The following is a 20,925-nucleotide window of genomic DNA, read 5'->3' as shown; positions in this document are numbered from 1 at the left end:
GGTTCAGCGCCCCAAGTATAAATACCAACTTTCACGTCGTTAACTTTAATTAAAATAATTAGAGTAATTAAACGAAACAATTATGTTTAAATATGCAGAGTGCCCATTACCGGCCAGTTTATTTTATATTTCGTACTGTTTGTGTTATCGAAAAATTTGAAAAAAAAAAAGTTAACGTTCACTGATATTGATATTCAAAATCAATAATTTATGAAAATTCGTACATTTTGTGTCATCTTAACATTTTATAGGTTCAGTCACTATCTTATCTGTTATACTACATTATAATAGACCAAAATCATTTTTATATAGCTATATTATCAGCTTTTTTTTAGCCATCAAAAAGAGTTGATCCAATTGTTTGTTATTTTAGTAGTTGCAGTCAGTTTGGTGGAAGGACAAATTTTCTAATTCTAGTTTGTTTACATTTGGACCATATAAAATCTTAAACAATTACCAGGTGGGGGAGGTTGAATAAGTGAATCCCGAAAATTAGTTATATCTCCCTCATATTTGAACTATGTAATTTAGAAGGAGATAGATATACCCAAGATAAAATTCCCAGGTCTAAAATTACAAAACTGATTATTTCATTCTAGGATGTAGTAAGATATAAGAGAATATGCAACTGATTTTCTTGGAAAACTAATCAAAACTATTGAAAATTAAAAAATTCGGATACAAAAATATTTTGTGACGAATTTTTTTTAACCTATTGGTTGATTAACATATTGCCAATTTATTTAGTTATTTAACAAAAAATTTCTTCTTAGGTAATAACATATTTTTGTTTCATTTGGCACATTTACTTCCAGGCGATATTATTTTAAATTTGGAATAGGCATAAACTCAAAACCATAAATTTAAAAAATGTTATATTATGAAAAAACGTGTATAATCTATATAACAAATGTAACTTCATAACGAAAAATCGATTTATGCCCTCGACAATTTAAATTGGCAGGAAGCCTTGACATTAAGTATGAACGGTCCTTCCTGCTGCGGCAAGAACGTGGAAGGGATAATATCCACAACACCCGAGGGCAAGTTAGATAATTCCAACACGACGTAACCCGATCTACAAAAAGCCCCCATTTTAATCAGTGTTTGATACGAGTTTTGTTTCTAACCTGTATGGCCCTGAAGACTTGGATCTAAAAGGGGCGGTAATGTTCTCATCGTTAACTTGTCTTATAACGGCTTCCAGTCCAATCTGGTACTGTTTCGGACCTTTTAATTCTATTAAGAGATGATTGTTATCAGATACCGAATCAATATTTATTCTAAACTTGGGATTGTTGGGGTAACTGGCAGGATGGTTGGGACAACCACCGGCCGTGGGTCCCTTCCACTCACCCGTGACCTAAAATTGCAGAAATTGGCATCTACCGGAATTCAGCATTTCACTTAAGTATACCTCTTTCTGTTCTACATAGGGATCCTCAAGTTCTGATAGTTGAAAAGGGCAGGTGGCATATGCTCGCAAAGTATAATAAATAGTGGTGCACTTTTCGTACTGCGAAATAACAATTGTAAAATTTCTGCTGCTTTCGGGACCCAGAATAATCTTGCATAAATAGTGAGGGCTGTTGATTTTGACTCCGTCAATATAAGGAGGTGGGTCGTCTAAAAAGGAATATATAATAACTAACTCAGCAAATGTAAACTCCCAAGACTCACATGGATAATAAACCTTCTTCCCACTTTTATAAACAAAAACAGTTATAAATTCTTTATTATTTCGAAAATCCTCAATATCAGTAATATGTCTACTTAATAAAATCCACACGGCCCCTGCACCATCGGATTGAACATTGAGGGAGAACTGAGGGTTTGAAGCGCAAGTGTAGAGGTCTTTAACGGGACCAGTGCCCGCGTGCCACATCCTAGAACCAAACAATTCAAACAAACTCAATTATTCGTATGATTAACCTACTGATGGATGCAATATGTGAATTTAAACAGCTCCGGGTTCCAATTCATGTAAAACACGTCAAAGAATCTCAACACGCTATCGAAGTCTATCCAGAATACGCCGTTGTCAAACTGGGCCGCACTATTTGGATCATAGTTCAGTAGTTTTTGAAGGTCAGGAGTCCAGTGGTACGTATCCAGCTCTGAATAGTTACCCCGCCATCTCAAATGTGACCAAGGATTTTTTAACTTCAAAAGTCTCACCTAGATGTACGAAATAATAATGGCGACCAGTCTCCCACCCATTAGAAAAAATGTTACACATTTTTATTTGCATATGTATATCTTATCTTGGAAAAAATACTATGAGCCCCATCAAAACCAAATAAAAATTCTTCAAACACACACTCAAATAATTTTTTTTCGAGGAGTTCCATTCAACGTGCGCATGCGAGACATTTAAAATTTCGTTTTTAGCCAATAGCAGCTCTAATGACAAATATAACTAAACCCATAGGTTTAACCTCCATTGAAATAACTTTGGGATGCTAGATAGATTACATGCAAGAATTTTAGTTTTATCAAATAAAATTTTATGCACGGTTTCACGAGTGTGTTCGGCAGCAGCTGATGAGTTTATTTGTCCTAAGGCTCTTTCGTGTTCTTCGAGCCTAGTTGATATTTTTCGTCCGGTCTCTCCAATGTATTCTTTGCCGCATATGCATAGAATAAACTTCTGCAGATGTTGACAGATTTTTGGACAAGTGGTAAATCTGGTTTTGACGTTATACTTCTGTAGAACTTTTGATATATGGTCAGTGAGGTTTTGAACGTAAGGAAGGACCACAGTGGCAAATGTAGGATTACTTTCGGCCTCATTGCTATTGGAAGGTTGTGGTGAAGTGTATTTTTTGATGGAATGTTTAATATTTTTAATGTGAAAATTATGCGAGAGAAGAGCAGAGGTAAGGTGCCAACAGGCGAAACTTCAGCAATTTCGACTAAGCAAAAACCGAGGCAGGATGAATCCAGAAGTTTTGTAAAAAGCAACTTGTAGCTTAATTACTTTCTTATATTTCCTGTAATTCCATATTATCTTATAGTTATATGGGTCCCGGACTCACCACAATTTATGTAATTTCTGAAATAGCACCCTGTACATGGGTCAAAAATGACTAGGCATTTGTGTCTCATTTTGTCTATACTTGTCCAAAAACAAAGAGCATTTAATTTAAAAAACTCTTTTGTCAAATAATGAAATTCAATTTACCCCATTCACCGTTCTGACATCCATCACTGCGTAAGCGTGAGTGGCGACCAAGCCACTTCTCTCCGCATCAGCATCAGATAATTCCCCAGTAGCCACTGTAACCAAAACATCACCTTTGGCTAGTCTTGACTCCAAAGTGGTAAAAAGGGAATCCTTATTAAAATCAGCTTCTTTAAGCCTAATACCAACTCTTTCTGGAATCCAACCAGTCAAAGCATGGAGATCTATATTCTAAAACATTACACGAACATATGATGTATGAATATTAATATATGGAAAAACGTACACTATTGCTTCCAGGAAAATCGTACCCTCCCATCACCTTCATATAAGCTTTCTCTAACAATGAAATCCAAAATTCGTTCTTATTACTTGAGTATGAACATAGCAGCCTACCATGTCGATCAATTGGTAAATTATCGTCTATTATAACTTTTCGAGGTATTCCATTAATGTGTAATTTTATCATATACTTGCCTATAACAATAAAGTTAGCTAAAAATATATTAAAAGGTAGATAGTTCTTTACCAAAAGGATTATAGATTGGTTTTCTATCTCGGGACTGGGGATAAACAACGGCAGTCACCAACTTTCGCCCAAATCTAGCTTCATACAAGGCACTTACAGCTAAGCTGGCTACAAATGAACAATCAGAAATAACAGTCTGTTTGATATTGAGGTAATTTGGAGCATTGCCATTCACTATGCAAGGGTCTGAGCAAAGTTGTTCAGGTCTGGCCCACTTATAAAATTCCCGTTTTTGTTTTGGAGCAAGTTCAAGTTCCCCATCTTTGTCAGTGAATGGTATTGAATATTGAAATCTACAATCAAAATACAGGGTACAGTGCTTGCAAAACTGCTATCCATCATATACATGGATAACTTATTATGTGTATTGGCTGACCAGGGGGTAGTATATTGTTTTGCAGACTATTCAGGTGTGATTGGGAAGATAATTGACAGAACATAAAAACAGTGCTCTGCAAAAAAAGAAGACCAGATATGTATTTACTCTCACTGGCGTTTGAAAAGTCAAAATTTGTTGCCTTTTAACTGCAGCATTTCAAAAGTATGACTGTAATCAACTCACAATATTAAGGGATTAGTTTTAGATGAAAACCTTACATGGAAATAAAATATTGGGATCCGACAGAGTTAGTTTTTAAAGAGAGTGAATTATTAAAGATACACCCTGAGCTATAACAAGGCTTATGGTAACAATAACCTATGATAAAAATACTATTAATCATGGATAAAATACAAGAAATGCAGCACTAAACAAGGTTGAACTACAATTATTTAGGTCCCAAAATTTTTAATAGCCTTTCCAACAATATCCAACAAACCTATACCCCGATGTATGAAAAAAATCAAAGGATGGATACTGCAAAGTAACTTCAAAATCAATTTTTGAATTCAAAAATTAATAATTGCTAATGGTATGGGAATTTCTAGACTTTTGGAGTTTTAATTTACTTTTGAAAATTATTTAGTTTATTGTTAATTTAATTACACATTATATTATATTACTTGTTTTTGAAATATTTTTCTGTTACTGCTACAACTAATACATAAATAAATAAATAAGTGGAATATATATTATTTTGGAAATTAGTATATTTTATGCTACCAAAGGAACAGTAACAACAGAACTGACTTAATTTTCACAAGTTTAAACCAAACTAAAAACCATACCTTTCTTTCAAATCGACTATCATGAAAGGCACATAATCTCTACCATTAATTTTTGAAGTGTGCAATAATACAGCCTTTTCATTTTCACTATAAATATCTTGCCCGCTTACTTGAAGATGCACACTAGTGCCTCGATGTAAAGTTGGATGATTTTTTACTGAACTAGAAGTTGTCACTTTAACATTAGAAATGAGAGGTGGAACAATATCAGTTGGGGGTATAGTTTCCTGTTTTATTCCTGCAAAACTTATTTTAGGTTATACAGTATAGAATAACATTCAGGTTCCACCTTTTAGTAGCTCTGCTCTCTCCAAAGCTTGTAGTGCCATTGCTTTCAATTCTCCTTTCATCAACTCAGGAAATTTAGTAATGTACTCAACAGCTTTTGCATATAATTCAATAGCATCCTCCTTATCACCTTGCTCATCTTCTTCAATAGCTTGCTGCAGCAAAAAATAGCTTTGTCTAACTATCTTTTTATTTTCATCTTCTTCGAGAAGCTTGGAACACACATTCGATTTTTTTTTCAGCTCAATTGACCTATTTCTATATTCCCATGCCCTTTGTTTTAAGGAACTTGAATTACCATCCTCTGTAACTTGAGCGGCTTGGTCCAATAACACAGCTGCCGCTTCATAATAATACGCGGAAGGTTCAAACTGTCCTTCCTCATCAAATTTCACTGCCGTCTTGGCAGCGGCTACAGCATTATTTATTAAGTGCCCGGGAGTGGTCATATTTGCCCTAATGCACTACAGTTAAATATCGGCGGTCCTCCGAATTCTGAGCAATAACCTCATTACAAAACGTTGTAAATTATATTAACCGTATTTGCACATTCGCTGAATATTTTTATCAGTCATAAACGAACTTCAAAATAACCTCATCCCCTGACGTTTGGCAACTAAAGTAAACATCTTATTGAACTACGCTTCTACGTATCGGAACTACCAGCCGATGTATGTTGGGCTGCATAACAAGAAGGAATTTATCTGAAATAAATTTTCAATCAGTTCAAGGGAATTACTATTCGCGCAGCGGCGGAGACGTGGGTACGTCAAACATCAACTAATCGGGTTACTTTCATTCAATAAAATGATATTTTTAAAAATATACGGAATGATAGGTTCCTTAATAATTGCTAGGTGATAAGGATCAATTTAGCATTGGAACATAGGAAAGGATGACGCATTATTTGTTTAATTTTGAATGTTTTTTAATCCATTTATTTACTACCTTTACTATATTATGTTCCCTGACTATATTCTACGCTGCTGGGTTACTATATTCGACCCACAAGAAATGGGACAACAAAACATTAACATGGTTTGTTGCTTGTCTGAATTAGTTCAATCGAGTAGCAGCATTGCCTTAGTCATAATTTCAATAGTCCCGTATCAAGTAACCTATTATTTATATATTATATTATTTATAGCTAGATTATGCTACACGCACTCCCAGTTTTGTACTAGATACTGAAAAGTGAATCCCCAATCTCGGAGGTAGATACGATTTCTACCGACGAATTACGAAGTAAATCAAGGGGAACGACTGCGAATGACTCGCACTTGTTACACGGGAATATCCTGATTACTGCGTTTTCCAACAAGAGATAGGTATGGTGTGTTGCTGGATCTGCGAGGCGTAAGTTTTTGTATTTATTGTTTTTTTTTTTAAATGGGGCTTAAATAATGTTTAATCTTATTGTTACTTTAAATTTTGGTGGAAATATTAATTACTAAATGATATTGGAATATTGCTGCCCTGTTGTTTATTATCTATGGCATTCTAAAGTTTGTTAACGATACTACTACATTTATTTTTTAGTTTGCCTCTACAAATTGTTATCTAAAAATAGAATGCCCAAACAAAAAAATAAATTTAATGCCTTTCCGAATAATTTCATGACTCATGACATATTGTTATCGCCGCATTTATTGCAAGTGTTATATTTTTTATATAGGTCTTTACACGCCATTACTCGTAATCTTAATTTGTTGACTTTATGTAGGTGTAATGTAGATACGTAAATTTTTTTATCAGCGCAGCTGTACAGGGTGTTTATGCAACAACAATTAGTGACGTCTATTACAACTGGAAAGAGTAATTACCTAGATCAAGTATACTGGTCACAGATAACAAAAAGACACAAATAAAAATTGAACAAAAGACAGGTTGCTCTTTTAGATTTTGAAACCTATATTTGACATATGGCAACATTTCTTATAACATTATATAGGTATTTGTAATAATAATAAAACAAAATCATATTAATTGAAAAAAAAATCGCTCTGAATATTCAAATTTTTTGGTAATAATTATTTATTTGTTTCAATAACTATTGTTTCAGATGTTCCTGCATCACACGAACAATATGTTTGCTTATATTCCTAGCAGTAGTGGCGGTAATTATTGTCCTAGCTTTGTTTTTCACGGGTCACATTCACTTAAAGAAGAACTGAGTCATAATTTACGTACATATAGTAATTAGTTGTCCGATTTACGTGACAGAGATCTGTAATGCATACATTCAACCTTCTACTTTGCAATGAGAGCCTGTTTTGTAAGCGAGTCAAAAAGTTTGCGGAAGCTATGTATGAATGACAATTTCTAAGTAGGTGTATATTGTTTTGTTTTTAAATGATAATAAAAAGTTGTTTACTTTATAGGTGTTTTTTTTTTAAGAATTCTTATGAAACTAGGTTATTTGGGATTTGTCTTCAGCTTCATTTTGGCCATAGCAAGAAATATTTTTAGTATATTTTTAAAAGTACTTGCTCGAAATTGATCGAAATCTTTTTTTTTCCTTAAAAAAAAACTAACGCAAAAGTATACATCCCAACTTGTTTTTATTTGCAGTATTTTCACAAGTTCTGTGATAAAAACTATACTACTCTCCTGCCCTCTGATGACGGGTGTGTCTGTTAAACGATGATAGATTACTGGTCCGAATGTAGATGGCGCAACATATCGCTCAGAAAAATAATAAAATTAAACTTTCATTCTGCTGACTTTAAAAGGATATTATTGCAGAATATGTTTAAACTCGTTCACTTGTATTTCCTCTCTATGTGTTAGAATTAGTACTGATTTTGGTTCTGTAAATTGTTTAGTACACCGGTGAGTAATATATTTCGAATATATTGGCATCTTCAGTTGTGAATATATTTTTTACCTTATTTCTAAAATTTCGAGTCGCAGGTATTTCGGTTTGTTAATAAAACAGGTAATAACAGTTAACCACTTAAATTAAATATGTTTTAACGGGCCCGTGAAAAATTAATATGAAATTGGTCATGTTAAATATCTATTTTAAATGACAAGGCATACATATGTAAATTGTTACCCTTCAAAAATAGTGTAAAAATAATATTTACACTCGAAAGCATACAAACCTTTACCACTATTGGCATTTTATCACGCTGAAAGATTTACATTCGCGATCCGCATTATACACTAAATCTTTGAATTTTTGTTTTGAAATCCTTCATGCGTCATTAATGCTTCCAACCGTAATACTCACACAATACTTCATGGATCTGTATATAGATGAAATATACATAGAATATTATATAACATATTCATGGAATAGCTTATATTTTTTTAAAAAATTGTTCCAATATTTAACCCAAATATCATTTTGTGACATACAAACATGTATTCTAATTGGGTTTTTTTAAAACTATTAAAATTTGTTTCAGTTTTTCGTCCACTTCATAAACCCTCTGTTGTGGGTTGTGATGAAACTTTGTACATTTGGTGTCGATTGCAAATTCCAATTTCAGTAGTGTTTCCAAATACAACCTAGTTTAAGTATTATTACATCAAATAGAGTCTTTGGTAGCGTCTTGGAATTAATAATTATGATCTTATCAGTACTGAATTAGCATCTACTACAACAAATTAATCTAAGAGTTTATCAAAATCGGTTTTACCGATAAAAAATGATTTTCTTAAAAATATAACAACCTGTATCTTTGAGAAAATGAATTTTATGACCCTGTTTGTATATATACTTTTGGTCATAAATGGTATCAAGGAATTCTTTCAATATTTAAGAACACTCTGATATTACATAGATATTTATAGTACAGGCTGTATAGGTACATATCCAATACATATTGATGTACGTGATGCATTGCCGAAAGGAACATAGGAAATCCCATCTAAATTTTTAGGTGGTCAAATATTGGCTTCTCTGTACATTTTATAGCAAAACTGTAATATAACCTTTTGAAGGGGCCGGTATGATTAATTCATGTGCCGACTTTGAATACATTTTAATAAGACCATCTTCATTTATTGAATTAAGTTTGATGGATGAATTGGGACATTATTATAGTTTGGGTAATAAATTAAACACCAGTAAAATACATTTTGACAATAACAACACGAAAATTAAGCAATATAATATCTTTGTTTTTGACGAAAATTTGCTACAGTAACAATATTTTTATTTCGGAATGTTATACGTTATTAAGCGTGCTTTAACTAAAGCTAAATATGCCTTATTGAATTTAAGAAAAAGTAACCATAATTAAGTAAACAGTCTTAGAGCAGTGTCTGAAATGTTTCAGTTTATTTTCCTGCTAAAACTAGATTGACTTATTAAAATTTATTCAAACTCGGTACATGAGTTAATCATATCGGTATAAAGTTCGCCTGTTGTAAAGTGGAAAGGACCATTTTTTTCAGCACGTGAATCACAAGCCAGGGTCGTACTTAAGATGTTAGCCGACAACAACTGTGGCGTGCGGACTGTTGCATTTTAAGAGTAATGAAATTTTCTTGATTAAACTGCTATATTAATTCATATTAGTGTGCTTTTTATACATCTCCCTAAAACAGTCCCTACTTAAGGTAGCTCGATTTCAAGTTGAATTTGCCCATTAGGTTGGTTGATCTCCTATATTAAAAACACATCAAGCTTAAACTGATTTTCAATTTGAATGGATGTTTTCCCAGTTTGCTACCGGTTGCTTTGTAGGGGTTGGTGAAATCGGAATATACTGTCAGTTTTATGAAACGGTATTTTCTTAGCCGTAGAAGCTTTTAGTTATTTGCATTATTATAATTACCAATTACTGTTATTCAATTGTTTTTTAAGACTCAGTACCATATAGATTTTATTACAATTTATTTCTTACCAAATAGTAACATTATTCAATTTTATTAGTCACTTGCGATGTGCAACGACGAAAGAAGTTGAGATTGTGGTCGATGACGTAATAAATCGTTGATGATGAACATCCGTCAAATTCAAATAGATCAAAGACTCGGACACATAATTTTAAATGTGTTTCCGAAGTACGGTTCTGGAACGTCATTGTGGTATCGCAAATCTATTGATTGATGGTTACAAAGGGAAACTCAAGCGAGGTGGGCCTGCGGTTACATCTTCATAAAAATTTACCAAAGTTAAATACCAGATTATGTCGTAAAAGCGGTATATCGTTAGCTAACTATACCAGTTCATCAAATGAAGTATGTATAATGTATTTAGTCTTCTGTGGTTTCTGCAACTATTATCCATTGCTTATTAAAATTTGAATATAGTGTCATGTACATTATTTTGAATATTCTGCAGTACTTTTCGTGTACTACAATTCAGCGACAAACGTCCATTGCATATTAGTTTTAATATGTGTATGTCTACTGTAAGTTAAATATCCATGTAAGTATATCAATATCTATAAAATTGATATGATCCGTAAATTCTACATAATTTTGAGTGAGTATTGAGTATCTTTGCCGCAAGTAGCATTCAGCCATAAGATTCACTAATTTATATTAAATCAATTCAACAATCTGTATGTAATTATATCATATGGTTTACCTAAGACAAGTACAAATTTTTGATTCAAGGGTTTAAGTTGGGATTATGAAAAACGTTTTTAAATTGTATATCGCATATCTAGTCAAACCCTGGCGTAATTTTCATAGTGCACTTTTATTGGAAAACATTACAAGAACGGAAATACAAACAAAAATTATTTTCAATTTTTGGTCCTCCAATGTTAATAACGGCTAAACATATGATCAGTTTTCGCCGATTTGTTTGAGGAATTCCTCGCTGTCCGTAATCAGTTGCTGCAGCCTTTCTTTGGTGGCGGATGTCTGGTGTTCTTTGAGCTTTTCTTTAGCGCTCGCGATGCTGCAGCGATAACCGGTGGCGTTGTGAAATACTCGAATCTGCTTATCGGCAGCCACCAAAAGATATTTCCCGGAGGCATCGAAAAGTATTGCGGTTATAGCTTCTAAAATAAATATTGGGGAATAAGTGATATTTAGGCAATAATTTGTAAACTACTATCGATACAAATTAAGTTAATACCATAACAAATATTTTTACATTTTTACCATTTTACACATTGGGTTAAATAAATGTCGAGCATCACAAATACTAATGTTCTTTTTATTCATTTTATTCATTATATTACAATACTGGAAACATCCAAACTTAACTTAACAAAAACAAAGAACAAAGTAAGAAGTCAATAAGTAGAATGTTTTTTATGTTATTACATTTTTAGTAATTAAGTATGATTTGTTGATGTTTTTCTGTGCATGTGAAGATAAAGATCGTATGAAATGTGCGTCCCACTTAGCGACTGTATCAAGCTGACAGCACATTAATTCAAAAGTTTTGTTAAAATTATTAAAACTTAAAAAAGTGTCAGTAGCCACTAAATGTCCAAATTATGAAAGAAAAATTGAAAGATATAAGAATTTTTTTAAAATGTAAGTACATTTAGCAGAAAAAATAATGTTTTTTTTTTTTAAATGATCATCTGATTCAAATAACATTCAATATTTAATAGGTCCACAATTTTTGCATATCCGTTCCGAGTGTTCAGCATTGCACTTACCGTTTGAAATGTTCTCAATCACGTAATCCAACTCTCCAGTAAGGGTGGAAAAAAACTGTAAATCACCAAAAGTGGCGATCACAACAACTTCGCTGTTGGGAGATAAGGCAATTAAGGCATGGTTGCCAGACTGGTCATATTTTTCTGTACGTAACAGTCGTGCATCTTGTCCCTGTTTGTAGTTCACTGAAAACCCGAGAAAACAAGTGAAAAAATTGAAGTGCGATTTCTCGCGGTGATTACCGTTAGTATCGAACAATTTCCACGTGCCGTCTTTCGAAACTGTGGCCATGTGAGAAGAATCTACATCGAAAGCGACATCGTATATCCCAGCAGAGTGTCCCCTTAAAGTCAAAGGCACTATTTGTTTGACATCCTTGAATTCACCCGATTTGTTGAAGGCAACTTCCCAAACCTTGGCTTCCGGGGTAAAGCCTAAAATATTTTTAAAATTTAAAAAATTCCTTTAAAATGTTTCGTTCACAACGTAAATTTTCCAAATTTGATACATTTTGAAATAGACAGACTATACTTGTGATACACTTTTAAAATTATTCAATTGAAATTTTATTATCTTATTTTACTTTATTATTTTATTGCTATTAGAAGATCAATATTTACAGTATACAGTATAGTATCTTTAATATCTAGAAATGTACTGGTTTTGACATAAATACAAAAAAAAATTGGTGCAAGTTTTTTTCTAACATTTTGCACTGATAAATGGTTTAGAAAATCATTGGAAAATCTAAGCACGCCAAAGATGTTAGATGTCAATTAAAAAAAAAACAAAAATATTTAAAAACTCGTAGGAGTTATTTAAGAAAAACTGGAGAAATAGTAACAGTTGTTTTATAAGTTTTGTAAGTATTAAATATTTTGCACTATTTTTACTGATTTGACACAATCCCGATGTGCATTTTCACTAACTTTGAAGCTGTGTATGAATTTTTATTAAGTCGTGAATATGGGAGTTTTGAAACGCTTCAGTGTCAGATTTTAAATAAAAAAGTCGCCGATATATTAAAAAAATAAATTAAGCGGTCCGTTGCAGTCCACGAAAAGCAGTTTTAAGCCATCTTAAAACTGAGAAAAATCTATTATATTCCAAAATAACAATGTTGCGAGTTTGGACAGATATAAATATAGACACTCTATATGACTGACGTCAATTTTGCTAAATACTATCATAAAATGTAGATATAACACGCAACAAAAAAAATGGCTAATAATGTATTAGGCACGTGTGGCATTTTTAAAAAAAATGTGGGCAACTTAATTAGTTTTAACCACACAAGATTAGCATTTTTACGACTTGACTTGATGTGAATGATAAATATAATGCGTAAATGTTCGAACTACGCACTGTGATGCCACTCATCCTTAAGCAATTGATTAAATAATAATTTTAGTGTTGAATTAGAACAAATAGCAGTGTAATTTCGCAATAACGGCCAAGGTGATATATTGTTTCACCAGTCGACACACTCTTGTAGGTCGTATATTATACTGGCGAAATTACGCAGGAGATCAAAAGGATCTGGTCGAAGTCAAAGTCCAATCTGAATGAGATTAAAGGAATAATTAATTATAATTAAGTATACAAAATTCACGAAATATAAAAAAAAACAGTCGATATAAACATTATTTGTTCCTGTTGAAACCATGAAACTAACCTCGAATCAAAATTGTTCGGTTTCCGAAATACATGGTGGAAAAGTCATTTTATTTGTTACTTACTACCCTTTTTAACACGGAAATATCCCGCAAACCATTTCCTTAACAATAAAATAAGAAAATTGCTTTGAGAAAAAAGTTAGGACCATTTGAAACTATCCAAAGTGCCACGTGGAGCGCCATCTCACGCAATGAAAACGTGTCCATTTTGGTTGCTTATAAACAGTCGCGTAGGTATACTTACCAGATGCAACTATAAAACGGCCACAAGGAGATATTTTCGCGCAGATGTTGTTCATAAGGTAACTGTCAAATTTGGCCAGTATTTCGCCTTTTAAATCCCAAACGACTACGTCGGTTTTGTTTGAGCATGTCATCATGAATTTTCCGTTGCTGGCGATACCCATTCCGACAACATCAGTCTCATGGACCTGAAAATAATACTTCTCAATCTAGGATATGTGCTTCTTCATCTTTGTGCATCGTATAATCGATCACTTTACATTCCAAGATTATTTTAAATTATAGAACAAAAATTATAACAATTTAATTTTGCATTGCAATTTGAGAAAATAATTTTCAGGGTTACCTTTAAGAACTCTTCGTCGTTTTTAGTAGGTTATTTTCTTTTTTGTCATTCTGAGTTAATTTATATAATTTTAATTTTGTTTTGACTAAAGCCAAATAAATGTATTTCAATGAACTTTACTTAATTAAGTAGATTAAATAAGCATAACTAAGTATTCAGCTGAATTAAATTAAATTATTGAACATCGTATAATTATTGCTAAATTATGGATTATAATAATTTTGCTTTCAGCAGGATAACGAAAAATTCAAAAATTTTCTCAATCTAAATTTTACCAGTATTTAGAATAGCCATTACTACCTAATCAGTCACGTAAATTATTGAAAATATTACATTTTGAGATGTAACATACAAACATACAAATTAAAAGATGATAAAACATCTGTATAAATTTGTCCAAAAATTCACGTATACTTATAAATATTATATACTAATAAGTAATAAATTTGAGGTTTATTTTCTTACAGAAAGTTGATGTAGATCACATCAACAATCTAGAAATAAATAAATATAGAAATAAATTTTAATAATAAATAATATAATAAATAATTTGCCGTTGCACAATTATCCCCGGTAATTAAGTTTTTTCAATTTGTTTACTTATAACACAATTTATCAACATTATTAACATTATACTTGCTGAAAAATATCTAGATGGAAAAAAAACATATAAGAACCAGGCAATTGATAAAATCGTTTTATAAAAAAATAGAATAATACACTATCCTTTTAATTTGTATTTATTTTATTTATTTGGTATTAATAATTTTTCCATGTTTCGGTTTTTAGAGAAACGTTTTGTAGATATGAGATCAACTGGTATTAAAATAACAATCATAATTAAAAACGACTAGGTTACGTTACATAAAACAATCAAACTTCGATTTTCATCAGCAAACTAAAACGGTGATGTTTCTGCAGTGCTTTTTCTTGCCAAATTTCATTCATTGCAGACACCCTTTTTTAAAATGCTAAATACGACACAATTATAAAAATGGGTTATTTCTATTTTAAAACAAACTTATATTATATTCCAGCTATACATTTAGGACTACTAACGCCACTTTTGACATAAAATTTAAAATATGTCAGAAAGAGTAAAACTCAGATATATAAAATATGCCTAAAAAGTTCCGACGAACTGCCTTAATATACAGGGTGTTCGATTTAAAATAACAAAGTGATTACTTATCTACGAAAATACAAACGCCCTGTACATATCACATTATAATATTTGAAAAGTATGAGTGAATCCAAGGAACCCTTGTTTGTAATTGTTTTTTAATATTTTTTTAAGTATAATCGCATAATAAACGGGCCACCCGGTATAAAGTACTTAATACACCGTGTGTTAAATAAAACGATCCACTATATGATCTGGAAACCCATAGAAGATACGAAAAAAAGTTTCTTGGCCTCTCCTGAAGATTTAGAATATAATAATAATTTTGTTGATACAGGGCGTCCCAAAAGTGTCGGCCCCTCGTCATCAAACTTGCTATTTTAAATGGACCACCCTGTATATTTCGGCATCTTTGGAATCCTTAGTTAAAATAAGGGTCACTTACTTAAGAATTTTCTATTCTAATTTTTTAGAGTTTAGGTAGAAATTGAGGTTATGTGTTTTTTTCATATTTTGATTGCCCCATATAAAATTGTGTTGTAACGCTACTGATCCAGGTATTGCAACGAAAATTTAACCACATTCTAGGGAGATGATGCAGTACTCAATCAGTTTGACAGATGCGCCTCAGTTTATACAGGGTGTTCCAAATAGATGTTGCCGTTATGGCGAATTCAATGAACAAAATCTCAAGATTTTCAAATGGAACACCCTATATTTTTATTCAGATATCAAATCTAGGACAAAAAATAAGGTAAGTTTGTAATTTATCATATATTTAAATTTTCCTTACTTTTTGAGGTATTCGAGGTTTAAGATAACACCCGTATAAATTCTTGTTGAATTTAAAGCTGCTCACATTAAAGATATGAAACTCCCGATATACGAATAAAACCTATTGCTAACAATACAGGGTGTTCATTAATACGTGGAAATTTTGAAAAAAATCGACTCTATCATACACAATTTAACAGATTTAATAAAACTTCAGAATATGTGTTCTATTTAAAATAACAAGGTTTATGTCCGGAGGGAGGGAGGGGACACTTTTAGGACCCCCCGGTATCAAGAAAATTTTAAATCTTCGAGAGAAACTTTTGTACGGAACTTTTTTTTCATATGTCCTTCACACGGTGTACATTTTTCAGATACTTATAGAGTGAAGACGGGATGAGACTGAATACTTGTCTATAAGGAAAACACTTAGCTAGACTGATAATTCATTCTTGCCGAAAATTCGTTTTCAAAAATGTATTAATAAAGATAGGAAACATTTTTATTAAAATTCAAGATATTATCTCTGAATAGCATAATTTTTCGTAGAATAGAAAAATTAAATAATATACAAGGGATCTATTGAAATTAGCAAACTTAGGTGCTGTGAGATATATAAAAAACGTGGAAACACGTTTGATTGATTGATTGATGCGAACACATCGTATAAAGAGATATAAAAAAATCTCGCAATAACAAGCTATCCTGTATATTTATTTGAATTTTAAAAATAAAATAGATGCATAAATTCTCTTGACATGTTGGCGAAAGCAACAATATTATTGAAATCGAGTCTCTGGACACGTTGAACAAGAACCACCTCGCCAATTTATTCGGATAAATGCTAATAATTTATTGTAACGGTTTAACTAGCATAATCAAGATCGCTTTGTGCAGGAAGGCGGAACCAAGGTTAATGCAAAAACGCATCGACCCCAATAGTATTACAAATTAATTCGAAATGGTTTTCCGAATCATTAGGCATAATTTATACATAAATCTTTTTTCGATCCATTGCCAAAGAAAATGGCGCCCACCCAGGAAGTGACATAAACGTTTTGTAACGCGCCACGGAAAGGGAAACTATCGAAATTCTACCGTTAAAACCGTAAAAACAAAACAATCAACCAGTCCGATTCATACGTTTGCAAATAAATTCGGATTTTATACTTGTGTAATTTTTCGCGATTGCGTTATTTCAAGGAAGTAACCCAATTTCGCAAGAATTTATTAGCGTCCTAACAATTTCTTTTTGATTAAAATAAATGTTTAGTTTTATAAAATCTTAGAAATTTTTCAACTCGGCTGCACTGGATCTTGAAGTGTCCTTAGAAAATGTATTATATGTACTACGGAGTTTTCTTCCTGAATATTTAGTCTTTAATAAAAGTATAACAGCCACCGCTTCAGCTGGTAAACCTTGTGTAAATGAACGGAATTCCATTCCATTTTAGTACAGGGTTACCAATTTTCCGGATTATTTTATTACTAGAATTTTGTGGTTATCCACTTTTTTATAAAACGGGGGATACAAAGTTTTCTCAATCAGGAGAAGGAACCAGGCCGCCGAAGTCTTCCTTCAATTGCACAATTCTTTATTTTTACAAAAATTGACACATGAGTACAGTCATGGTTCATGTCTGCTGTAATCCAATTTGCAATATCTTATTACCATATGCATGTAATATCATCGGCGTGTATATCCTTCTTCATATCTACATTAATGAAATAATATTGACAAGCTATCCAATGCCTCACTTGATCGTAGCCAATTGCGAAATCAGAACTGTTTGGTGCTTATATGCGTCTCATTTTTTTATGAATTGTCCTGAACAATTTCAAGCTTTGCTAGAAATGATTTATTGTGGAGGAAAGTAAATATTGAGTAAGTCCGAAAAGTGCTCTGATTCATATATTATGAGTTGAAAAATTGCGTGAAAATTTCTTGAAGTTATAAAATCATAAAGTCATCTGGTCCAGTGGCTTTACCATTTTTAATACATTTAGTAGCCTTGAACAGACATTTTTGGAAGTCTGTTCGGTATTTTGCCGTCTGTACAGGGGACCAATTAAAACTAACCAAAACTTGGAATAAAGAAACTTTTGACTAAAGCCGATAATAACCGCCAATAGGTGTAATCGCATTTTTGAATTTTAAGTGGCACTTTTAAGAGCAATAATCTAACATTTCAGATAGTTATCTTATATTTTAGTTAAAATCGACACGGTTTTAAGTACCTCGCAAACGAAAGGGGACTTGTAGTCGCTGAAAAAGGGCTATCAAATCTATATTCGGTAGATTGATTGAGACTGCTTGTATCGCCGCCAGAGGGCGCTTTGCAATATTACTTTTATTGCAACAAACTATAGCTAAATAAGAGTCTAAAACGGTGGTGAAAGCCGTATTTAGATATCTCATTCCCAACTATTAATATCAATAATATCAATAAAATTATAACAAAATAATGTCGTCATCTTTGGGATTTTCAGAATACATGCCGTTATTAAATACTAGTTTGAGCAAAATAAATATAAATTTACTGTTAAAACGCCAAGATTATATTTAAAATTTCATTAATAATTAATACTCATTCCCATATGATTGAATATTGGAATACAACATATTACAATAAAAACAAAACAATAAAACAGTTAAAATACTAAGATCTTTGCGTCTAATCGCTTAGATTTTAACAGATGTGTTTTAGATGTTTTGAAAATAAATACGAACCATATAAAGTACTTCTGTAGTTGGAAGAGGCACCTTTTTTACAAATAAAGCCATCCAAAATATACTATAAATTGCTGTAATTTTAATTATTACCAACACTCAAGCACCACCATTATCTTTGCTTATTTGTTTTCCAAAGCACACTTAGATTTTAAAAATGTGGAATTTCGTATGGACGTTGCTTTTATTTTTTTTGAGAAAATAAATCTTATTTATTAAATCAACCTGCTGACAGCCTAAAAGGAGTCCTTTTCAACAACTTCAATCTTCAATCAAGATTATTTTTCGGTTTTTTCACCCCAAGTCGTACCGATAATTACTTTTCGCCATACACAGTTTTGGCCATATATGGTTCTTCATTATTAAATATTCTTTGGATTTATTTTTGCAAAAACTTTAAGATTTCGTTGTCGTCCGTCACAATTGCAATATTCTCATCTATTACATGGCTGGATTATACTTTAATTTTTCAAAGAAACTTCCAAGCGCCACTGTAATACAATTTGCCAATCTTGTGGATTCCTCCTGTGTCAGTTGTTGATAAATCAAACTTGTTCACGTTTCAGCAATCATATCCTGTTGGCTGCTTCAGATTTATTAACAACCGACACAGGAGAAATCCAGAAGATTTGTAAATAGTGGATTATACTTTGCTTACTTTCCGTTATTTGCCTACTTTTTTATGTATGCTTCAACAGTGTTTGCTCTTTTTCGATTTCTTTGCTCTTTTTAATGTTACATCTACGTTGCCCCTTTGCAGAATTCTGGTCCGAGCTAGAGTCAGAAACTTGGGGTTCTCAGTGTATAGTCAGATTTTGGTTCAAAGTATTGCGATTATTTTGGTTAGATTTTTGGAAACACCCACGTTTTAGAATTGTTTAGAATTAAGATAAAGGATTCATTACAATAACAGTTTCTAGGTCCTGTAAAATATGTTATGTTAAATTTAAAATTCGAACATTCACGTCAGTGTAACATTCATTGTTATAATTTAATTCTTAGATAGATCATCTTCTAAAACTAAAATAAAATAGATGCTCTTATTGTTTTTTACGGCAAACTCTGCTACGAAAATAGGCTACTAACACTTCTTAAAAAATGAAATACATGAATAACATGAAAACATAGCTCCAGCACAAATTTTCATTAAAAAAAAACGTGTTACTTTGGGAAACGTGTGGGCCTTGGTTGCAGTTAGGAATCCGTCTTTCTTCTTCTCCACCTTATAAACTTCTAAGGCGTTCTCGTTGAAACGGTGGATGATAAACGCTTTGCAGTCGGGACTCCATTTCACGTGTGTGGCGAAGTCGAACTCTACGTTTACTCGCAGAGATTTGCGATCTCGCTGGAGGAAGTCTTTGGAATCCCACAAGAAAACCGTTCTGTCTGCAAAAATGAAATCACAGTTAACCACCTTTAGCCGCGTGGGATTAAACACAAATCGCCTTTAAGTTTGAGTTATAGTAAAAAAAGTCGTAACATTAGTTTTCAAGAAACAAATCCATTAAAACGTTTTTTTTAAAGACGTCTACGGAACTGTTTCGAATTTTTAACGCATCTTCAATAATTATTACATATTAATAAAGTAACTCTTCGCTAAAATATATTATATCAACGACATTTTTTAGCGTCCTCAATTAGCTAATAAGACTTTATGTAGACCAGAATATGTGCCAAATTTTTGCAATCGTACCATTCTTTGAATAATAATACGCAGTGCGTTATGTAATATAATTACTGTAATTTAAGTTTCTCCGAGCTAGATGCGTTGTAAATAATAATTCAATGCGCCTATATCATACCATAGTTGATACAAAAGTCTGATAATATTTCAATATATTAAATATATATTTTTTTAAGTAATAGAACCCTGAAAAAAAACTAACAAAAATATTTTTGCTTATTGCGAACTTTTACTACAAAAAATTTCGTAACATTTTTTATATCTGCCCTTACTTGTTGGCGTATAGTGTGTTTTAAACCTACGCCAATTTAAATATTATCAAATTAGAAAAAAGAAACACTTTTTTATAACAATACAACTGAACCCTATAATATACAATCATGCTATAAGGCAAGTTATATTGCGAGCAGACTATAAGACCAAACCTTTTAGAATGGGGAACAGTATTTTAAAGTTGTACAGCTACGAGTATGCTTGCAAAACTTAAATATAATCAATTAAATATGATCTAGTAAACAATACCTTAAAACATTTAAATTGCTAATTGCACATTACTAAAGAATGAGTGCGCTCTTTACTTTTTACTTTTTACAAAACT

The 20,925-nt window shown here is 32.1% G+C and overlaps 2 protein-coding genes and 1 long non-coding RNA gene across 3 annotated transcripts in view; 1 reads left to right on the top strand and 2 right to left on the bottom strand.

Annotated features, from left to right (window-relative positions):
- Positions 1 to 895: 895 nt before the first annotated feature.
- On the bottom strand, positions 896 to 5,821 carry LOC132699942 (calpain-7-like). Its single transcript, XM_060666940.1, has 10 exons — positions 5,170 to 5,821; positions 4,881 to 5,118; positions 3,714 to 4,006; positions 3,471 to 3,661; positions 3,185 to 3,415; positions 1,937 to 2,178; positions 1,681 to 1,886; positions 1,418 to 1,626; positions 1,131 to 1,363; positions 896 to 1,078 (listed from the first exon to the last, which is right to left on the bottom strand). The coding sequence occupies exons 1-10, from the start codon at positions 5,615 to 5,617 to the stop codon at positions 937 to 939; spliced, it is 2,433 nt and encodes an 810-aa protein (XP_060522923.1). The 5' UTR covers positions 5,618 to 5,821; the 3' UTR covers positions 896 to 936.
- Positions 5,822 to 6,140: 319 nt separating this feature from the next.
- Positions 6,141 to 7,546, top strand: LOC132699639 (uncharacterized). Its single transcript, XR_009618529.1, has 2 exons — positions 6,141 to 6,524; positions 7,231 to 7,546. It is a non-coding gene; the product is annotated as an uncharacterized LOC132699639 (long non-coding RNA).
- Positions 7,547 to 10,824: 3,278 nt separating this feature from the next.
- Positions 10,825 to 20,925, bottom strand: part of LOC132699144 (transducin beta-like protein 2) — a 58,980-nt gene continuing 48,879 nt past the window's right edge. The window contains exons 3-7 of the mRNA XM_060665679.1: positions 19,809 to 20,029; positions 13,671 to 13,857; positions 11,993 to 12,184; positions 11,750 to 11,935; positions 10,825 to 11,137 (exon numbers count right to left, since the gene is read on the bottom strand). Of these exons, the coding sequence (XP_060521662.1) occupies positions 10,920 to 11,137; positions 11,750 to 11,935; positions 11,993 to 12,184; positions 13,671 to 13,857; positions 19,809 to 20,029 (1,004 nt within the window). The 3' untranslated portion in view covers positions 10,825 to 10,919. The remainder of the gene's footprint in view (positions 11,138 to 11,749; positions 11,936 to 11,992; positions 12,185 to 13,670; positions 13,858 to 19,808; positions 20,030 to 20,925) is intronic.

The sequence above is a fragment of the Cylas formicarius genome, unplaced genomic scaffold, assembly GCF_029955315.1.
Source record: "Cylas formicarius isolate icCylForm1 unplaced genomic scaffold, icCylForm1.1 PGA_scaffold_3__17_contigs__length_32017465, whole genome shotgun sequence".
Lineage (NCBI taxonomy): Eukaryota > Metazoa > Arthropoda > Insecta > Coleoptera > Brentidae > Cylas > Cylas formicarius.
Note: the sequence above shows the minus strand (reverse complement) of the source record. Positions and strands in the feature narration are given on the sequence as shown.

Coding starts and splice junctions, on each gene's coding strand:
- LOC132699942 (XM_060666940.1), bottom strand. CDS start 5,617: ATGACCACTCCCGGGCACTTAATAAATAATGCTGTAGCCGCTGCCAAG. Junction 3,662..3,713: donor ACCAATCTATAATCCTTTTG/GTAAAGAACTAT, acceptor TTATTGTTATAG/GCAAGTATATGATAAAATTA. Junction 1,079..1,130: donor AAGTCTTCAGGGCCATACAG/GTTAGAAACAAA, acceptor GGCTTTTTGTAG/ATCGGGTTACGTCGTGTTGG.